Source organism: Scardinius erythrophthalmus (genome assembly GCF_964197995.2).
Source record: "Scardinius erythrophthalmus genome assembly, chromosome: 7".
NCBI classification, from domain to species: domain Eukaryota; kingdom Metazoa; phylum Chordata; class Actinopteri; order Cypriniformes; family Leuciscidae; genus Scardinius; species Scardinius erythrophthalmus.
This window is the reverse complement of record NC_138227.1, coordinates 41,706,736-41,722,931: the sequence shown is the minus strand read 5'-3', so window position 1 is coordinate 41,722,931 and position 16,196 is coordinate 41,706,736. Positions and strand designations below refer to the sequence as shown.

The following is a 16,196-nucleotide window of genomic DNA, read 5'->3' as shown; positions in this document are numbered from 1 at the left end:
AGCCTGCGCCATCTAGAGTTTCATGACCAAACAAGTGATTTATAACACAAATCATCTTCATGACATTAAAATAGATCATAATCGTGAACCGCAATTGTCGACCAGATATGATGGGATTAAAATGACTATTGAACTCATCAGTGATCTTGACTTTGGGCTTCACTTTTCACTTCACGGTTGTCTACCTCCGTGAAGTTGGCACCCCATAAAACAAAATAATTTCCAAAACTATGCCATTCGTTTGTGCAGATTTGTGCCGCAAAAATGAACCTTTGTGTTGGTTGAGATATTGAACATAATTTTTTTGAGTTGTGTGACGTCACTGTCCACCCCATGTCCTTCAAATTGCTCCAAACCGGTGTCATTCGTTTGTGCTGGTTTGTGCCGTTAAAACAAACACTATATCTGTTTTCCTTTCGCAGATATAACAAATTTAATTCGGGAGCTGTGACGTCACTCTCCACCCCACCTCACTGCCGGAAACATGTGGACAGATGATAGAGACTGTTCAACATGATAGTTTTAAATTGCGTGAAATCTGATTGGAATCACTTTCAAAAAGGAAAATATGGTTCAGTGCAACATGTGCAACACAAGTCTGTCAAATAGGCTACATAAAATTATAATGTGAACATTATAATTGCGTGCTTGTAACATGGATTTTAATGGTGAGACTTTTTTTTTTTTAATCAGGCTCTCAAAAAGTAAATTTTAAAAGTAAAAAGTAAAAAATTTGGATTTCGATTTTGGATTTAGCCACCTATTATTGTGCAACAGGCCACAGGCATTTATCTCACATTTTGAGATGTTTCATTTTAACATGAAACAAGACCTCAGGACCTTTGTCGAACACTTACCATGAATGCACGCCAAAGAAAAATGTGATGGATTCGAGGAGTTTTGTGGTTAAAATTTAAAAAAGCTACAAATCCTTCCCTCGTGGGTCAATTTGATCCCCATAGGAATGAATGGAATGCTTCAGTACACAAAAAAAAACTTTCTCAATTCTCAAAATTCAAACAAAAAATGCTAAAACTTTACCCAAAAATTATTTTTTAATTATAATATCTACATGTGTATCTGAATGCATACTGAAGAACTGACCTTAGGACCCAGAGGAAACACATCATTTGCTCCATATAGAGCTATAAGGCCATCTAGTGGCAAAAGTCATGAAATATCATGTATCATTTATCATTTTCCAATATCAAATATCAAATATAATTTTTCCACACAAGAGGTCCACAAAGACACCCAATGTAAGATATTTTGAGCTGAAATAAAAGGACTATGCAGGAAATTGTGAGTTATTTTGAATTTTAAGTTGAAAGGTAAGTAGAGAGCGAGGCTAACTGTTACTGAACTGTTAACTAAAATTACACATCATTAGCGTGTCAATAGCTCTTGCTAGTTGCTTGCGCCATTTGTTTATGTTGCCTTGACTGCGAAGGAAGTAGATTACCACGACGATTGCGTATTTCCGGTCACAAATACGGAAGTTGTGAGAAAGGTCTATTGAGTTTTAACGTCAAGTCTTCTGAGGTGAGGCGAACAGTTCACGGACACGGTATGTCTCATATTTACACAACCATCAAACACAATACAGGTTGTTTATGCGACAGACTCATTTCCGTGTTGTTTTCATCGGGCACAGCGCTACTTAAGTTGTGCGTCTTTTCTGGCGTCTTCCTTCTTGAAATCATTTCAGATGGCACTTGGAGGCTTTTGCATCTGAACTCTTCATATGTTTATATGTTGTAGTTTTATTCTGAATGGCATCTCTCCTGATGGTGAGTTACAAAGGCACTGATGAAAATGAAGGGTTGCAGAATGAAGTGACATCCAGTCAGGTTTATGCTCTATTTTGATTTAGTTTTGTGTGTTCCCAGTCCCTCTGTTTATTTCTTCTTTTCCTTAGTTGAACTAGTTTCCTAGTGTGTGTCTGTTACACACACTAGGAAATATCAAGTGTCCACCTGCCCTTGTTAATTCACTCATTCAGTCTGTGTTCGGTATATACTCTCTCCGTTCAGTTCATTGTCTGTTCTTATGTCTATTAGTATGCATCTTGTTTAGTGGTTGTTCTGTTCCTGCGTCCTGATCTCTCTCCTGAGTGTTTGTTCATTTGAGTTATTGTTAATTAAAGTTTTACCACTGCAACTAGACCCTGCTCAAACCCATCCTTGCCGAAACCCCCGTGACACACAGCACCTGAGGGCACTTCTCGTTCATCAACCACCGTTAGGGATCGAGGGTGCGTGGATATGAGGATACATCAATATAAACCGTCGAAATATGCATGTATAAATCCAACACAACTGAGCAAGAGATGCATTGTTACAAATTTTCACATATCATATGACAATATCAGTATTAAGAGTAAAAGGAGAGTAAACTGCAGCTGCTTGTCTTCTGCCTTTAGACTGGTTCCTAATACAGTCTGTTTGTAATGGAAACCCTTCATGAGCTCATGTCCTAACTGTCTTTTCTTGAGTCTCTGATATGTATGAAGTTTCATTAATTTCACTAGTAAAAAAAAACTCAGGCTCTGTAGTGTACAGTGAATCCTCAAAAGGTTTGCATGTGGCCGTTCTGTAGTAAAAGGAGTTTGTATAACTGGCTGCACTTTGAACTGGTCAAGTTTTAAACTGTTTAACGACCACAACACAAGTTCTGTCCAAGAATTACAAGATCATTTATTTTGAAAAAGGAAAAAAATAAAATAAAAAACTAGCACACACTACATACAATTGACATACATTCATGTTGATGAGAAGGGTGTCTGCTTAAAACATAAAAAAAAAAAGAGCTAGAGGACAAAAGCATGTGTAAAAAACAACAACTAAAACTACCATCATTATCAGTTAGTATAAAATAACACTAACAAACCAGCAAAGATTCAGAATAAGCACATGCCGAATTCAATTTGGGAAGATATTTCACGCAGAAACCAGCAGGAGGTGCACTTGCTCCTTTCTGAGAGATGTTGGAGTTCCAGAGGCTAAACCTATGTTCTCATCCGCATTGGTTTGGAGGTCTGAAGAAGCTGGATGTCATCAGGACACCGGACTTCCCATGAGCCTCTCCTGACGCAGAGAAACCAGTCTGTTCAACCACAACCTCTCTGCCTCCTCCTTATCCATGAACAACTGCAAGAGAGTGAGAGCCAGTTCAGTTCAAGTCATTTAGACTATTAAAGTGCAATGAACTTCTAAGGCACTTTACTACTCTGTCCATCGTACAGCATCACCACAGAAACTGACAACATCTGAATCATCCACCTACAGGTGAGAGAATACAAACTTTTTTCTCAGACTTTTTCCTCAGAAATGAAGAATGAAAAATTATTTGTAATATATTCTAGTTTTTTTCTGCTTAATCTTCTTTCACAGCTGTGCAATGGATGATTCTGATTCTGAAATACATTGCTTTTAGACAGGGATCGTATCACAGGGATCGTTTCGAGACTGGTGTCTACATGAGGCAGGACAACAGGAAATATAAATGTGTGTCAATGTTGTTATGATTAGTCGAGAGGATAAATGTAAATGAAGCGATGATTCAAGTACATCGAAGATCTCTTATTTCTGAACTGAAAATAATTATATATTGGATTAGAAATGCATAATAAATTGTGTATTATCATCCCTATCTGTGAAGTACAAGAGAATGACCCGGAGTCCTCATACATCCACGCAGGAGAATGTCATTGAGATCGGATCTACAACTGTCTGCATGTGTGTTTGCTCCCCTCAGAAGTGAGACAATGTCTGGATCTGGCCACGGTCTACTGATGTTATACATCTAAAATGCAAGTAATCCTTGAAACAAATCTTTCCTATTGGTTTCTAATGGATTCCAAGTCTGCTCTCTAATTGTCTCGGTCGGCTTAATATAGGACAATCACAGCTGCGATTAGATTTGGAGGAAGTGTAAATGGTATTGCATCATAAACACATCAGACAGGGTAATACACGCGGTTGATTCGGATGTCAGCATAAAGGGAGAATTTGAGTGATTCCCGCATTAGTTGTGCTTATGAGTTCCTTAAGTTTGGAAGTTCCGGATTCTTCTCCAACACTCATCACTCATTTCCTTCATCCAAAAAACACGAGAGGCATGAAATCAAATCTGTGCTTGGGAAAGACTGATCACTTCCATCCCGCTGCGTGCGCATTAGAAGCGTGTGATTTACATCGGGTTAGGGTCCGCCCGTAGCACTCATTGCGGGGTCTGTGTGTGACTGGGAAACACGTGCTGAGCAGCGCTAATAGACTGAGGGTGTATGTCGCCTGGTTATCTCTTCGTAGGCGATTCTGCGACACGACAACGAGCCTCCTCTGACTCTCAACGCACCTAGCGAAGCGCAGATAACGAGTTTGAAATTACAGTAGATACAGTAAGTGGTGGTGGCTAAATGATTGAATCATTACTGGTGATCAGGGCTCTCTCGCCTTGGGCATATTGCTGCAATAGATCAGCCTGTCGAGCTCATCTGCATCCGTCACACATAACCCAGTTTGCCGAGTGAGAGAGATGGAGCGCACTTTCATAGGAAATTCTGTCTGCAAATATTACTGAGGGTGCATAAGAAGGGCCCTGTGTGGGTTGTCAGGAAGAGGAGCTTCTGAAATAGGCAATTTCTACAAGGGTGGAGGGGAATGAGTATTGGGAGCAGAGAATTATTGATTGGAGGCCTTTTGGGGGGCTTATTGTAACTTGGGATGTAAGGCCTATGACACAAATGTCTTATCTGATGTAAAACTTTTTTTTTTTTTTTTTTTTAAGTACTATTTTTAATCTGGACAAGTAGGCACACACAAGAAACACACTCTTACGTTGGGGTGAGCCAGGCTGTTGCTGTCGTTGTATGTGATGGAGATGGGCAGAACGGGGACTTCCTCTTTCATTGTCTCGGCCTCTTTCTTGATCTCTGAAGCTTCAGTCACCTGTGAATTAACGGTTATGTCTTTTACAACAACCCTGAGAAATCACACAGAGCTCTCATGTTTCCATCGTCCCAAACATTCAAAACACCTATTCTGCAAGTTGTTTAAGGGTGGGGTAGGCATTTTTTATAAACACTTTCTGTTATTCTGGTTGAAACTCAATAATAAAAGGTCTAAATATTAAAACATGTACATATATCTTCTTTTGAAGTCTCAGGACCTAAACGTGTTCATCCAATCATTGCATTCGGTCTGTCAGCGTGTTTCATGAGGCTAGACAGACACTGAGAGCCACAAACCAACATCAGCCTTTTACAGTTCCTCCTGAACTTAAACAATGAGCTTATGCTGTGTTCACACCACATCCTAACCAGAGGTGTAGTGGTAAAAAAAGAGGTGGGTAAACTATAAATTCTGGTGGACCACGACGTGGTCACCAAGTAAGGTGGGCCTCTGCCAACCGGTGTATGTGTATCCTGATGACATCATTTGATGGAACTACCAAGGGTATTGTGGCGAGCAGGACGAGGCCGAGGGCCGTGGGAGGACGGCGCGAGGCCGGTGGCGTAATTATGATGAGCTACACCTGTGAGACGCACCGGTCTCGCATCTCTCACGGAGGAGCGGAGGCATAAAGGAGGAGCGACGACAGTGAAGAGCGAGAGAGGACAGGCCTGTGTTTTAGTTGATGTTTTGTTTTTGGTTTGTGTTGCCAGCAGTCGTCCGTGAGGGGCTGCTGGCTTTTATTTTCATTTTTGTATTTGTGGATTTATTTATTAAAATATGTTGAATGTTCGCCGGTTCCCGCCTCCTTCTTCCCGTAACAACATACCTCGTTACACTGGTGCCGAAACCCGGGAAGGAGGAGGAACGCGCTGTCAAAGAGCCCTTGCCGCTGTTGGGAATCCGCGGTGCCATCGAGCATGGCGGGCAGTTTCCGTCGCCATGGACGCTCGAGGCGGTGCGCTGGAGTGAGTTGCCGGGGGGACGGACGAGCTCGCTGCTGGCCGCCTGGGTGCTGGAGGGGCGGCTGCCGTCCGGTAGGGAGCGGAGGAGTCGTCGCCGTTCGCCGTGGGCCGGAGCCTGCTGCCATCCGCCATGACGGGGAGGAGCAGGGAACGGGGGACTCCTGCCGACTGCCCGAACCTGGAGGAGCCGTCGCCGTCCACCAGGCGGCGGAGGAGTGTCGTGCCGTCCACCGAGGTCTATCCAGCGTCACCGCCAGGCACCGCGGAGAAGATCGCCCAGCGGGTGGCGGGCCGGATGGCAGCGCGTTGTGGGAACCGGATCAAGTTTTTTTTTTTTTTTTTTTTTTTTTGTTGTTGTTGTTGTTTTTTTTTTTCTCTCTCCCCTCTCTCGTCTCTGTCGCTCCTCATGCTTCCGTCTCCTGTACTCTCGCCTCGTCTGTCCATACCCCCGGGTACCGCAGCCGCCGTGATCGGTCCCCCCGGGGAGGGGGGGGGGGGGAGTAGGCGCAGCCTCGGTGGTACCCCCCGGCCTGCGAGGGGCGATGGGGGTATGTGGCGAGCAGGACGAGGCCGAGGGCCGTGGGAGGACGGCGCGAGGCCGGTGGCGTAATTATGATGAGCTACACCTGTGAGACGCACCGGTCTCGCATCTCTCACGGAGGAGCGGAGGCATAAAGGAGGAGCGACGACAGTGAAGAGCGAGAGAGGACAGGCCTGTGTTTTAGTTGATGTTTTGTTTTTGGTTTGTGTTGCCAGCAGTCGTCCGTGAGGGGCTGCTGGCTTTTATTTTCATTTTTGTATTTGTGGATTTATTTATTAAAATATGTTGAATGTTCGCCGGTTCCCGCCTCCTTCTTCCCGTAACAACATACCTCGTTACAGGTATCAATGGTTGTTCCCTCATCATACTGTAGGTCAAACAATCACTATTCAATTCATACATTAATCTTAAGTTCTTGTTAAAGAGACTCAAGAAGGAATAATATGGTTGAAATCTATAAAGTTTACTAAATGAGAAAACAAAAATATTTAAGAGAGATAGAGAGGGAGGCTTATATCCAGGGCTTCCAATGCAATGCACTTGTACATAATGATTAGGGATTATTTTCATAGTCGATTAATCTGTTGAATATTTTCTCGATTAATCAATTAGTTGTTTGGTCTATAATATGTCAGAAAAATGTGGATCAGTGTTTCCCTGTAGAGGGAAAAGTCTTTAACCTGGTGCAGGCTTGATTCCCTCTGAATCTCTTGTACAGTTGGGTTTCGACATGCTCCCTACATTAAACCAGCTGCCTGTAATGAATAAAAAAAATAAAACTTTTTTTTGCCTTGTTTTAATGATTTCCTTTTGTGGCTGCTATTGAAAAGGCCGAAAATATGCCGTCCCAACCCTCCGTGTTCAGTGATCAGGTTTCATTCTCGCGCAGCTTTTTTAGTAACTTCACGAGCGTGTCTTTTCCGCTCCGTGTTTGCGCTGCGTGTTCTGCTCTGTCGTTAACGGCCCAAATGCTCGAATCATGTACTGATCGGCGATCACGCACTGGAAAAGCAAAGTCCGCTCAAATAACGTGAAATTTAGAGGTGGATAAACGCAATTTAGAGGTGGATAAACGCACTTTAGAGGTGGATAAACGCACTTTGGAGGTGGGTAAACGCTATTTCCGAATTTTTCCGAAAACGGCATTTACGTGTGTTTAGCCTCCACTACATCCCTGGTCCTAACAGTAACTACGAGACTGCAACCCGTGATGTTTTACCTGGAGCTGTTCACGTCCTCAGGCTCAGATTTATGTGCTACTATTTCAACACTATCAACGCTGATATTAATCTGCAGTTGTCAGGTGGTACAGTGCTCTTTACATTCATTATTTTTGTAATGTTATGTGCTTTGAGACATGAGGTAATTTGTGGCCGTTCATGAGTTTTGAAGGAGGCGTGGCTTTGGAGACGCTCTGAAGGGAGGGTGGGATTATGCTTTCACAGCTAGCTTGCTATTGCTAGCCTCTCCGCAATTGCCTACCCTACCTTTAATTAAAAAGAAATGCTATCGTACAGAGGTACACTGTTTTTCGGTGCCAAAAATAGTCATAATTTAGACCCGTTAAAGCAGGGCTCATCAGCTGCAGTCCTGAAGGGCCGGTGGCCTGCAGACTTTAGCTCCGCCCCCAGTGAAACTGTAAGTCTGAACACCATGATTAGCTTGTTTTCGGGTGCATTGTTAAGGGTTAGAGCTAAAAATGAAAAATGAAAATTCAGATTTGTTGGTGACCCAAACAGTCTTAGTTTCTCAAAATATCTTCTTTCATGTTCCACAGAAGAAAGTAAGACACAGGTTCGGAATGACATGAGAAAGTGAATTTTCATCTTTGTGTGAACTATCAGACTGATAAAAACATGATTTATGCTGCTGTTTTCGGCATCCCCTTCAATAACGGTTTGGAAAGACTGCATGATGATTCGGCAGCAACAAGGTTTTGTTCACCCATTAGCCATTGCTGATGTTTAAATGTGGGTGAGTTAAAGATCTGTCTGACATCAGTAAGTAGCAGACGTTAAAAGGTTTTTGCACCTTTTTCAGGTTTTAATAATGCTCATTTTGGACTGAGAAGGAAGTGAGTTCAATGAGCTATTTTATCTCAAGAGATAAGTTTAAATTTGATTGACCCATTTAAACTGGAATTAGTAGGTGCAGCTGAAAGGTTGAGGGTTTGAACCCCATAATGAGTCATTCTTGAACCAGAGTTAAGTTGAGCAAACACTTCTCTACAGGTTAGTCCAAGGGGATTGACCTTGTTCATGGATTCTATCAGTATAATCATAACTCTTGCAGAAAGCATCTGTATCCAGCACAGACCTACCAGATTCCTGTCTCTAACATCCATGCTCTGTTAAGTGAGAGTATAGCTGAGAGCATCCAATTACATCTAATGGAAATTATTGAAAGAATCAAATGTGTGTTATTGTGTGGCTGTGTGTATTCGTGTTAGTCCAAAGAATGTCCTCCATTTTATTTAGATGGAGCTTTTATTGCTCCATCTCCAGAGCTGTTTGTACATCATTCAGAAAGAAAAAAAAAGCATGCAGGTAAAGTAATGTTAAGTGCTGGTCTAGCATCAGTTCAGTAAATCTCAGTGGAGCACTGAAGTCTGCACAGACAGATCTGAGATCAGCTCGAGAGAGCCTCCTGGCCCTTCTGGGCTATAATCTATCATACGGGCTCATTTCAACTGTCACCTTTTGTCTCAGACCACAGAGATCTGTGAGCATTTGTTAGTAATCTAATTTGAGCGGTGAATGTGAATGCTGGCGGGACCAGATTCAGTAAAGCTGTCTGTGGAGAGAGTGAACGAGGCCCGGTGCGGCCCACCAACGGGCACATGCTTTTCAGGAGCCCGAGCTCAAGTGGACAGAGCAAACGGAATTTAATGGGAATCATTTCATCTGCAGACAAACGCTACATAACTCGGCGAAAGGAAATCAAATAAAAGAATATATAGATATGAGACGGAAGGCAAAAAGAATAGGGAGGGAGAGAGCGAGAGATGTACCTTGGTGGCGTCCCGAGATGATTTGAAAGCCTGAGGAACAAAGGAGTCATCCTCAATGGCCTCGATATCCTTTATCCTCCTCACCTGCTCCGCGAGAGATAATTCCTCTAGAAGAACAGAAAACAGAACGGTGAGTGGACAGACGAGAGGTCAGCTGGGCAGGTCAACTGGTCACAAGCCACAGAAACTGAAAAACATCACGCTGATGGATTCGTCTCTGTCTGCTGGATACTGTTGAGCTGGTAGTGCATGTTTGTTCATGACACGTGAAAACAATGGTTTTGTCCTGATTGTGCCCAGGTTCAGTATGTCAGTACCACCAGACTCCAGCAAAAGAACAGCATACTACATCTAAACAAGCAAGAACACACACAATGGAGGACAAAATAGAATATTGGGAAAAAGGCAGAGAAACCAAAATGAAAGCTTGTTAAAAAAAAAAAAAAAAAAAAAAAACACACACACACACACATCACTGGTGTTGGTTTGACAAAGCATATGTTGTGTTAAGCTGCCACAACTCAAATCCAACAAACACATCAGAACATTAAATATTAGCATTATTTCCGCCTTTATTTATCTTATGCAAAACCCACAAAATAACACTTCATTTCAACCTTTATTCTCCTTATACAGTCTGACAAAAAGCATGCTGGGAACAAGAAATCTGCTGCAACTCATTCAGCTTTAAAATAATCAGATTTTGTTCAACTTTATCCTATTAAGTACAATGGACTGTTGATATTAGAGTTAAAGTAATTAATTTAATTTGATTAATTTCAGTGTAAAACCAAGACGGATGTATAACCGGAACTGATCACAGATTACATGAAAATAGATGAGTTAGGAAACATGCTGTACAGAAGTCAGCACAGACTGTGGATGTAGCCTGAAAGCTCTGGGAGTTAAGAGTCAGAAATGTTGCTCTCAGAAGATGGTGTATATACAGTATATATACGCTGATCTATAGTAAATAAAGTAAAGGTTCCCCAACCAAACACAGCTCGTGGGTCCGAAGACTCCCTGTACAGTCAGGTTATTTGTTTAGAGTAAAGAATATCTCCTGCTTATTGAAATTGAAAGTGGGTGATGATCATATTCATTACAGCATTGAAGCGACATCAGACCAGCTGACGGACGACGCAACATATCCTGCAAATGTCAAAGTTTTGATTCTGAATACATTCAGTTTATGATTCATTTTACATTAATACAATCATTTATGCTTTGTAAGTATGCACACAGAACCTTATTCACCTTGTATAGTGATTAATTGTTTTCATATAAATCATTAACATCACAAAATATTTAAATAACCACTGTGTCTTCATGCACGAGGTTCAACGGTTTTTAACTTTAAATGATCTAAAATTGGTTTGTAAACTTAACTTAGTCTAACAATAAACTGAACACAACACATTATTTCTATGTGAACTGACTAGTAAAAATCCAACAAGTTGTGCTGTCCAGTCTGTAGCTCTTTAATTCTTCTTCTCCAAGAGTCTGAAGTGGATGCTGGTCAATGAGAAGTCATCAGAAAAAAAAAAAAAAAAAAACGAAAAAAAAAAAAAAAAAACAGCCATATGGTCTAGAAGACGTACAGTAGAGCTTGTTTTTCCAAGCATGCACTGTATGCTGTCTTTCCGAGCAAAATAATGCTTGAATATTAATGAATTATAGTATCACAGGCTCTTATTCTGGTTGGTATTTGATGTATATTCAAATCAAGTTCTACTAATATTTATATTAAGAGATACATATGCCAATGATTAATATTCCCTGCATAATTGCAACACAGCACACACTCATTGCTGGTCAAGCTATTGGCTGTCAGTCGTTGACGCCCTCTGGTGGTTGGGAGTACTGATATGAACTAAAGACCTGCCGGGACTTTGTTTGGAATTATTTCCATGAATAGACAAACATAACTAGCTAAATTGTGTCTAAAACTTAAGCTACTCCATATTAACTTCTTGTTTCTTGTATTAAAGCAATATAAATCTGGAAATCATGCTGTCAGACTGAATATAAACTGTGATTGCTGATAGTCAGAACACCAGAAGTGCTCTTGTTGTTTGTTTGTGTGATTTTGCTAAATTAAGACATTTCTAAATCATAAAACACAATGTACTACTGATACTCAAATTCACCAACAATTTAATCTCTCTCCACTCATATGCATGAAAATGCTCATAAACAAACACTATTAGGCAGAAAGAACGCTCTAGCGCACAAACACACACACGCACGCAGAGAGAGAGAGAGAGAGAGAGAGAGAGAGAGAGAGAGAGAGAGAGAGAGAGAGAGAGAGAGAGAGAGAGAGAGAGAGAGAGAGAGAGAGAGAGAGAGAGAGAGAGAGAGAGAGAGAGAGAGAGAGAGAGAGAGAGAGAGAGAGAGAGAGAGAGAGAGAGAGAGAGAGAGAGAGAGAGAGAGAGAGAGATCCCTGTGCTAATGAGAGGAATTAATTTAATCCATTAACTGCCAGGGAGCGACTGTCACAACACATCTTCTCGCTCTGCTCGTTTAATGAATAAATGAATATTTGCTCAGGTTTTCTCTCTGTTAGCAGAAACACTCGTTCGTTCGCTCACACACACACACACACACACACACACACACACACACACACACACACACACACACACACACACACACACACACACACACACACACACACACACACACACACACACACACACACACACACACAGGTTCTAGTGTTTGTCTTATAATACGGCTTATGAACATAACTTAAACACTGTAGCACTGTCATTCTTTCTTGGTAAACAGTTGGATAATGTCGACAGAGAAAACTAAAATGCTGATTCTAATGAATATCGAGCTTCTCATTCGAGTAACATACTTATAGACATAGTTATAACTTCTGATGCCACAGCAAACATGCTCTGAGAAACAAACTTGCAGTAAAATGAGCCCAAACTATTTACTGATGTATTTACTTTTCAGGCATGTATGCGTGTGTCCATACATTGAGAAAACACATTTCATAATAAAAAAACATACTTGAGCATAAGGCAAAACAGAGGTGCAATATCCTCGAGAAGTCTACATTCTGTCCTGAAGACGACAGCAGTCCACTGGCTCTCAATCACACACTTATTACCCCTCCTGTGTGTGTGTGTGTACTGAACATCTTAATGACTGATACATAGACACAAACACACAAGCCCACCCAGATATATCAGTGACAACCTATCCTTGGCCCGGAATTCCATTAATGCCTCATACTTTTTGACAAACACATTATTGGTAGATAAAATGACTTCCATATGCTGTTTGTCAGATGTCAGTGAGGAAAGATATGTATTTCATAGGAAAATCAAAAATAATGGACTTTGAGAGAGGGGCCCGTACCGGGCGGATAGCAGAAAATCGATAGCGCTGTCGGAGAGACATCTCTGCCAGACATGATCAGCACAAGGCCAGGTCAAAGTTGACATTTAATATTGACACATTATCCACAAAATTAATTTAGAGTCCCTTGTCGCTGCATTACGCAAGCCTTATAGCAGTCTTAACCACAGAAAAAGAGAGATGACATGTGATTTTGTTATACTGAAGTATGTTTTTCCCCCATCCTTGTTGCCCAAGGCCTAAACGGATTCAGCTGATGATTGGTTGGCTGTTACTGTTGTTTTTTTAACCTGAATAAATGTAGATTTGGATGTGAATAAATTGAAAACAAGCCAAGATTTGTAAAAACAAGGAACAACTAACACCAGCAAAATATCCAGCATGATTAAATGCCCTTAATACTGTCTCATAATAGCTGTTTCTCCACCTCCAAATCAAAGAAATGATCCTCTTCAGAAGGCAGGACTGCTCGCTGTGCATATGTGGCAGCAGAAGACCACAAGAGGGCGATGTTCAACAACTCAAGGTCCTGCAGGAGAGCGTTCATCGAGGATACCAGAGGAAAGTGAACGCAGAACTCACGGAGCCCCATTAATTCCCATAATTGAATGCCTTACTTCCATGAGCAAAATTACAACAGCTCTCATCACTGATGGAATAATTAAAGCAGAAACTGCCCATCATCAGGTGGACGGTCTCAAACGGCCACAGATTCAAAGGTGCTTTTGAATGTCATGAACAAGGAAAACAAGACCTAATGATGGCACTGCACTGACTGAGAATGAAAAGTCCATAGAGACGAGTGCGAGAGCGCTTGCAATAAAACAAAACACACACACAATATCTATATATCTATATAGGACCTCTCACAAGCACTGGCACAGCTGTGTTTATGTGTTTGCTCAGCCAAAACATTGCTCACAAATAACTTTTTTACAACAAAAATGAACAATCACTGAACTTACTTAAGCTGGACTGTGACGCAACTTTCTTCTAGATCTGCTGTACAGCAGAAACAAAGTTTGTTGCATTATTATCACTGTAAAGCTGCTTGAAATAATCTGCATTGTAAAAAGCACTAAATAAATAAAGGTGACTTGACTTCAATATTCAAAAGGTCGTTTGTATAATACAAATAAATTTTATTTATATATCCCATTTATATTTTTACTCACAATTTCTACCCAATAAAATATTGTGGAGAATGGTGTCGTTATAAAACGCCCATGGAGTTTTATTATAAAACTGTATTAATTTACATGACCAAAAAAAAAAAAAAAAGTAGTAAATATTGACACCCCCAACCAAACCCAGCCGCCAAGTTGAGAACCACTGATATAAATCAACACAGATCACATAAAATAAATGAATTTACATCCAGTATACATACACATTTCCATCAATGTGCACTTCCGAACACGCAAAAAGTTGAACCAACCGTTAAACACACAGACTTTCCCCCTATGGTAATCCGGCCCCCCTCTCAGCATCGGGATAGGATATGTAATTCAATACTCAATTTAGCCTCGTCTCTGTGGATAGATTTATTTATTTATTTTTGGCCCGGCTAATTGATAGAAATTAAGCCATTAATCAAGCCACTAGCCATCATTCAGGCCAAAGAAGATGAATACAAACTTTCATAATAACCACCTTCCCCATTTTAGACCTCATTAGCATTAATTTTTAATGCAATTATGCTATTCTTTTACGCTGAGCTCATAAATTACGACTCTTTTGTTGCCGACTGGCCTTGTAAAAGCCAGGCTAATGCTTTGTAGTCTGATCTTTAAGGCAATTACTGGCTTCTTCAGTCTTTTATCTCCCTGCATTTCCAATAACCTTCCATCTAATGATTTATCTGGGCAAACCCCTGACACGCATCCGACTCGCCCCTCTTCCATTAACACTGTCTTTATTTATCTGGGAAGATCTGGTGTCTAAATAAAGATCCTCTCTCGACGAATGCTGCTTGACTTTGTGTGAGTGCTGCCGACGATAGGAAGAGAAAATGTGGTTTCGTTCAAGCCTTTGTGATTCGCATCGTACGCACAAAAGAAACCTAGATGAAAGGTCATTGCGCTAACTTAATCACAGTGTGTGACAGCAAAATCTTCCATTAATTCTATTTAAATAATCATGTCAGTGAGATATACTCATTTAAGAGTCTAATTTAAGCTACAAAACAACCACCTAAAAGATAGAGAGATTTCCATATCCAAAGCTACTGAAGGCTTTGGGTGAGAAACGTGTCTGGCTGCTGGTCAAGTAATAGTTTTTGACTGCATTGACCGGCAAAGCTGATGCGAACACTGAAAATGCATCAAGTGCGTAATGAGCAGCTATTAGGAGCATTGATTTGCTGATTTCAATTGATAGTTCCCCGAACAAAGTGGCATGTCAATATTTGCTAACTAACTAATACCCTCTCGGCTCTCGGCCTTGACAAATGAGATCTCAATGAACAAAGAGAGTTTGCAATCATGGCCAATGTCTCCTCCTAGTAACATGCACTCAATCCATGTTCGGAGCAGATCGCACTCCACAAACGGGCCAAATAAAAAGGTTCTCGAGCGATATGATATGCGTCTCACTTGATGTGGGTCATCTAAGTGAATTCTCTCTCGCTGATGTTGGCTGATGCCAGATGCCGCTAATGTCCCCACGGGTCTAAAGCAGTGTGAGATGGAGAGAATTATGCTCTGCAATCCAATGGGTTTAGCTGTAGGACAGAGGATTTCCTCAGGAATAGTCTCTCTAATAGATGTACTGTACGTATGATCGGCTCACAAAGGAAGCTGACCCCAAAACCTATAGTCCCATAATGACGCTTCAAACTAAACACATCAGACTGCAATGATGCAAACACGGAAAAGCTAGCAACTAAATTCTTCAGAAACTTTGATAATGATCCTACACGACGTTTCTTTCTTTTCCTATTCGAAACAGCAACAGTTTCAGCATATAGTTTTGTATTAAATACAAGGGAGAAGTCATTACAGCATCTGAAGCATTATTGGTTTGTGGAGGTTTTATCAATATCACTGATGGCTGATGCTTCCAGCACGAATTACAACTTTAATTCGAGATGTATTTGATGTTTAATGCCTAATTTAAAGGTAAATCATTAAATCCCCATTACTCATCAAATAATTGAGCCATTCCTTGTAAAACTGCACTACTGCACTATTATACCTGCGGATCAGTTCTGTACAACACCTCATGTTACATGGATGCATGAGGAAGCAGTGAAATATCGACAGTGCAAAAGAAAAAAGAAATATATATGATCAATATGTGTTCGAATAGTGTTTAAAGCATTTTCAAAAACTCTAAATACAGATGAAAGTTCA

At 41.0% G+C, this 16,196-nt stretch overlaps 1 protein-coding gene across 2 annotated transcripts in view; it reads right to left on the bottom strand.

Moving 5' to 3' along the window:
- Positions 1 to 2,673: 2,673 nt before the first annotated feature.
- rsrc1 (arginine/serine-rich coiled-coil 1) overlaps positions 2,674 to 16,196 on the bottom strand; it is a 153,283-nt gene continuing 139,760 nt past the window's right edge. For both annotated transcript variants that reach the window (XM_081371025.1, XM_081371026.1), the window contains exons 8-10: positions 9,469 to 9,575; positions 4,839 to 4,949; positions 2,674 to 3,149 (exon numbers count right to left, since the gene is read on the bottom strand). In XM_081371025.1, coding sequence (XP_081227151.1) covers positions 3,057 to 3,149; positions 4,839 to 4,949; positions 9,469 to 9,575 — 311 coding nt within the window. In that variant the 3' untranslated portion in view covers positions 2,674 to 3,056. The remainder of the gene's footprint in view (positions 3,150 to 4,838; positions 4,950 to 9,468; positions 9,576 to 16,196) is intronic.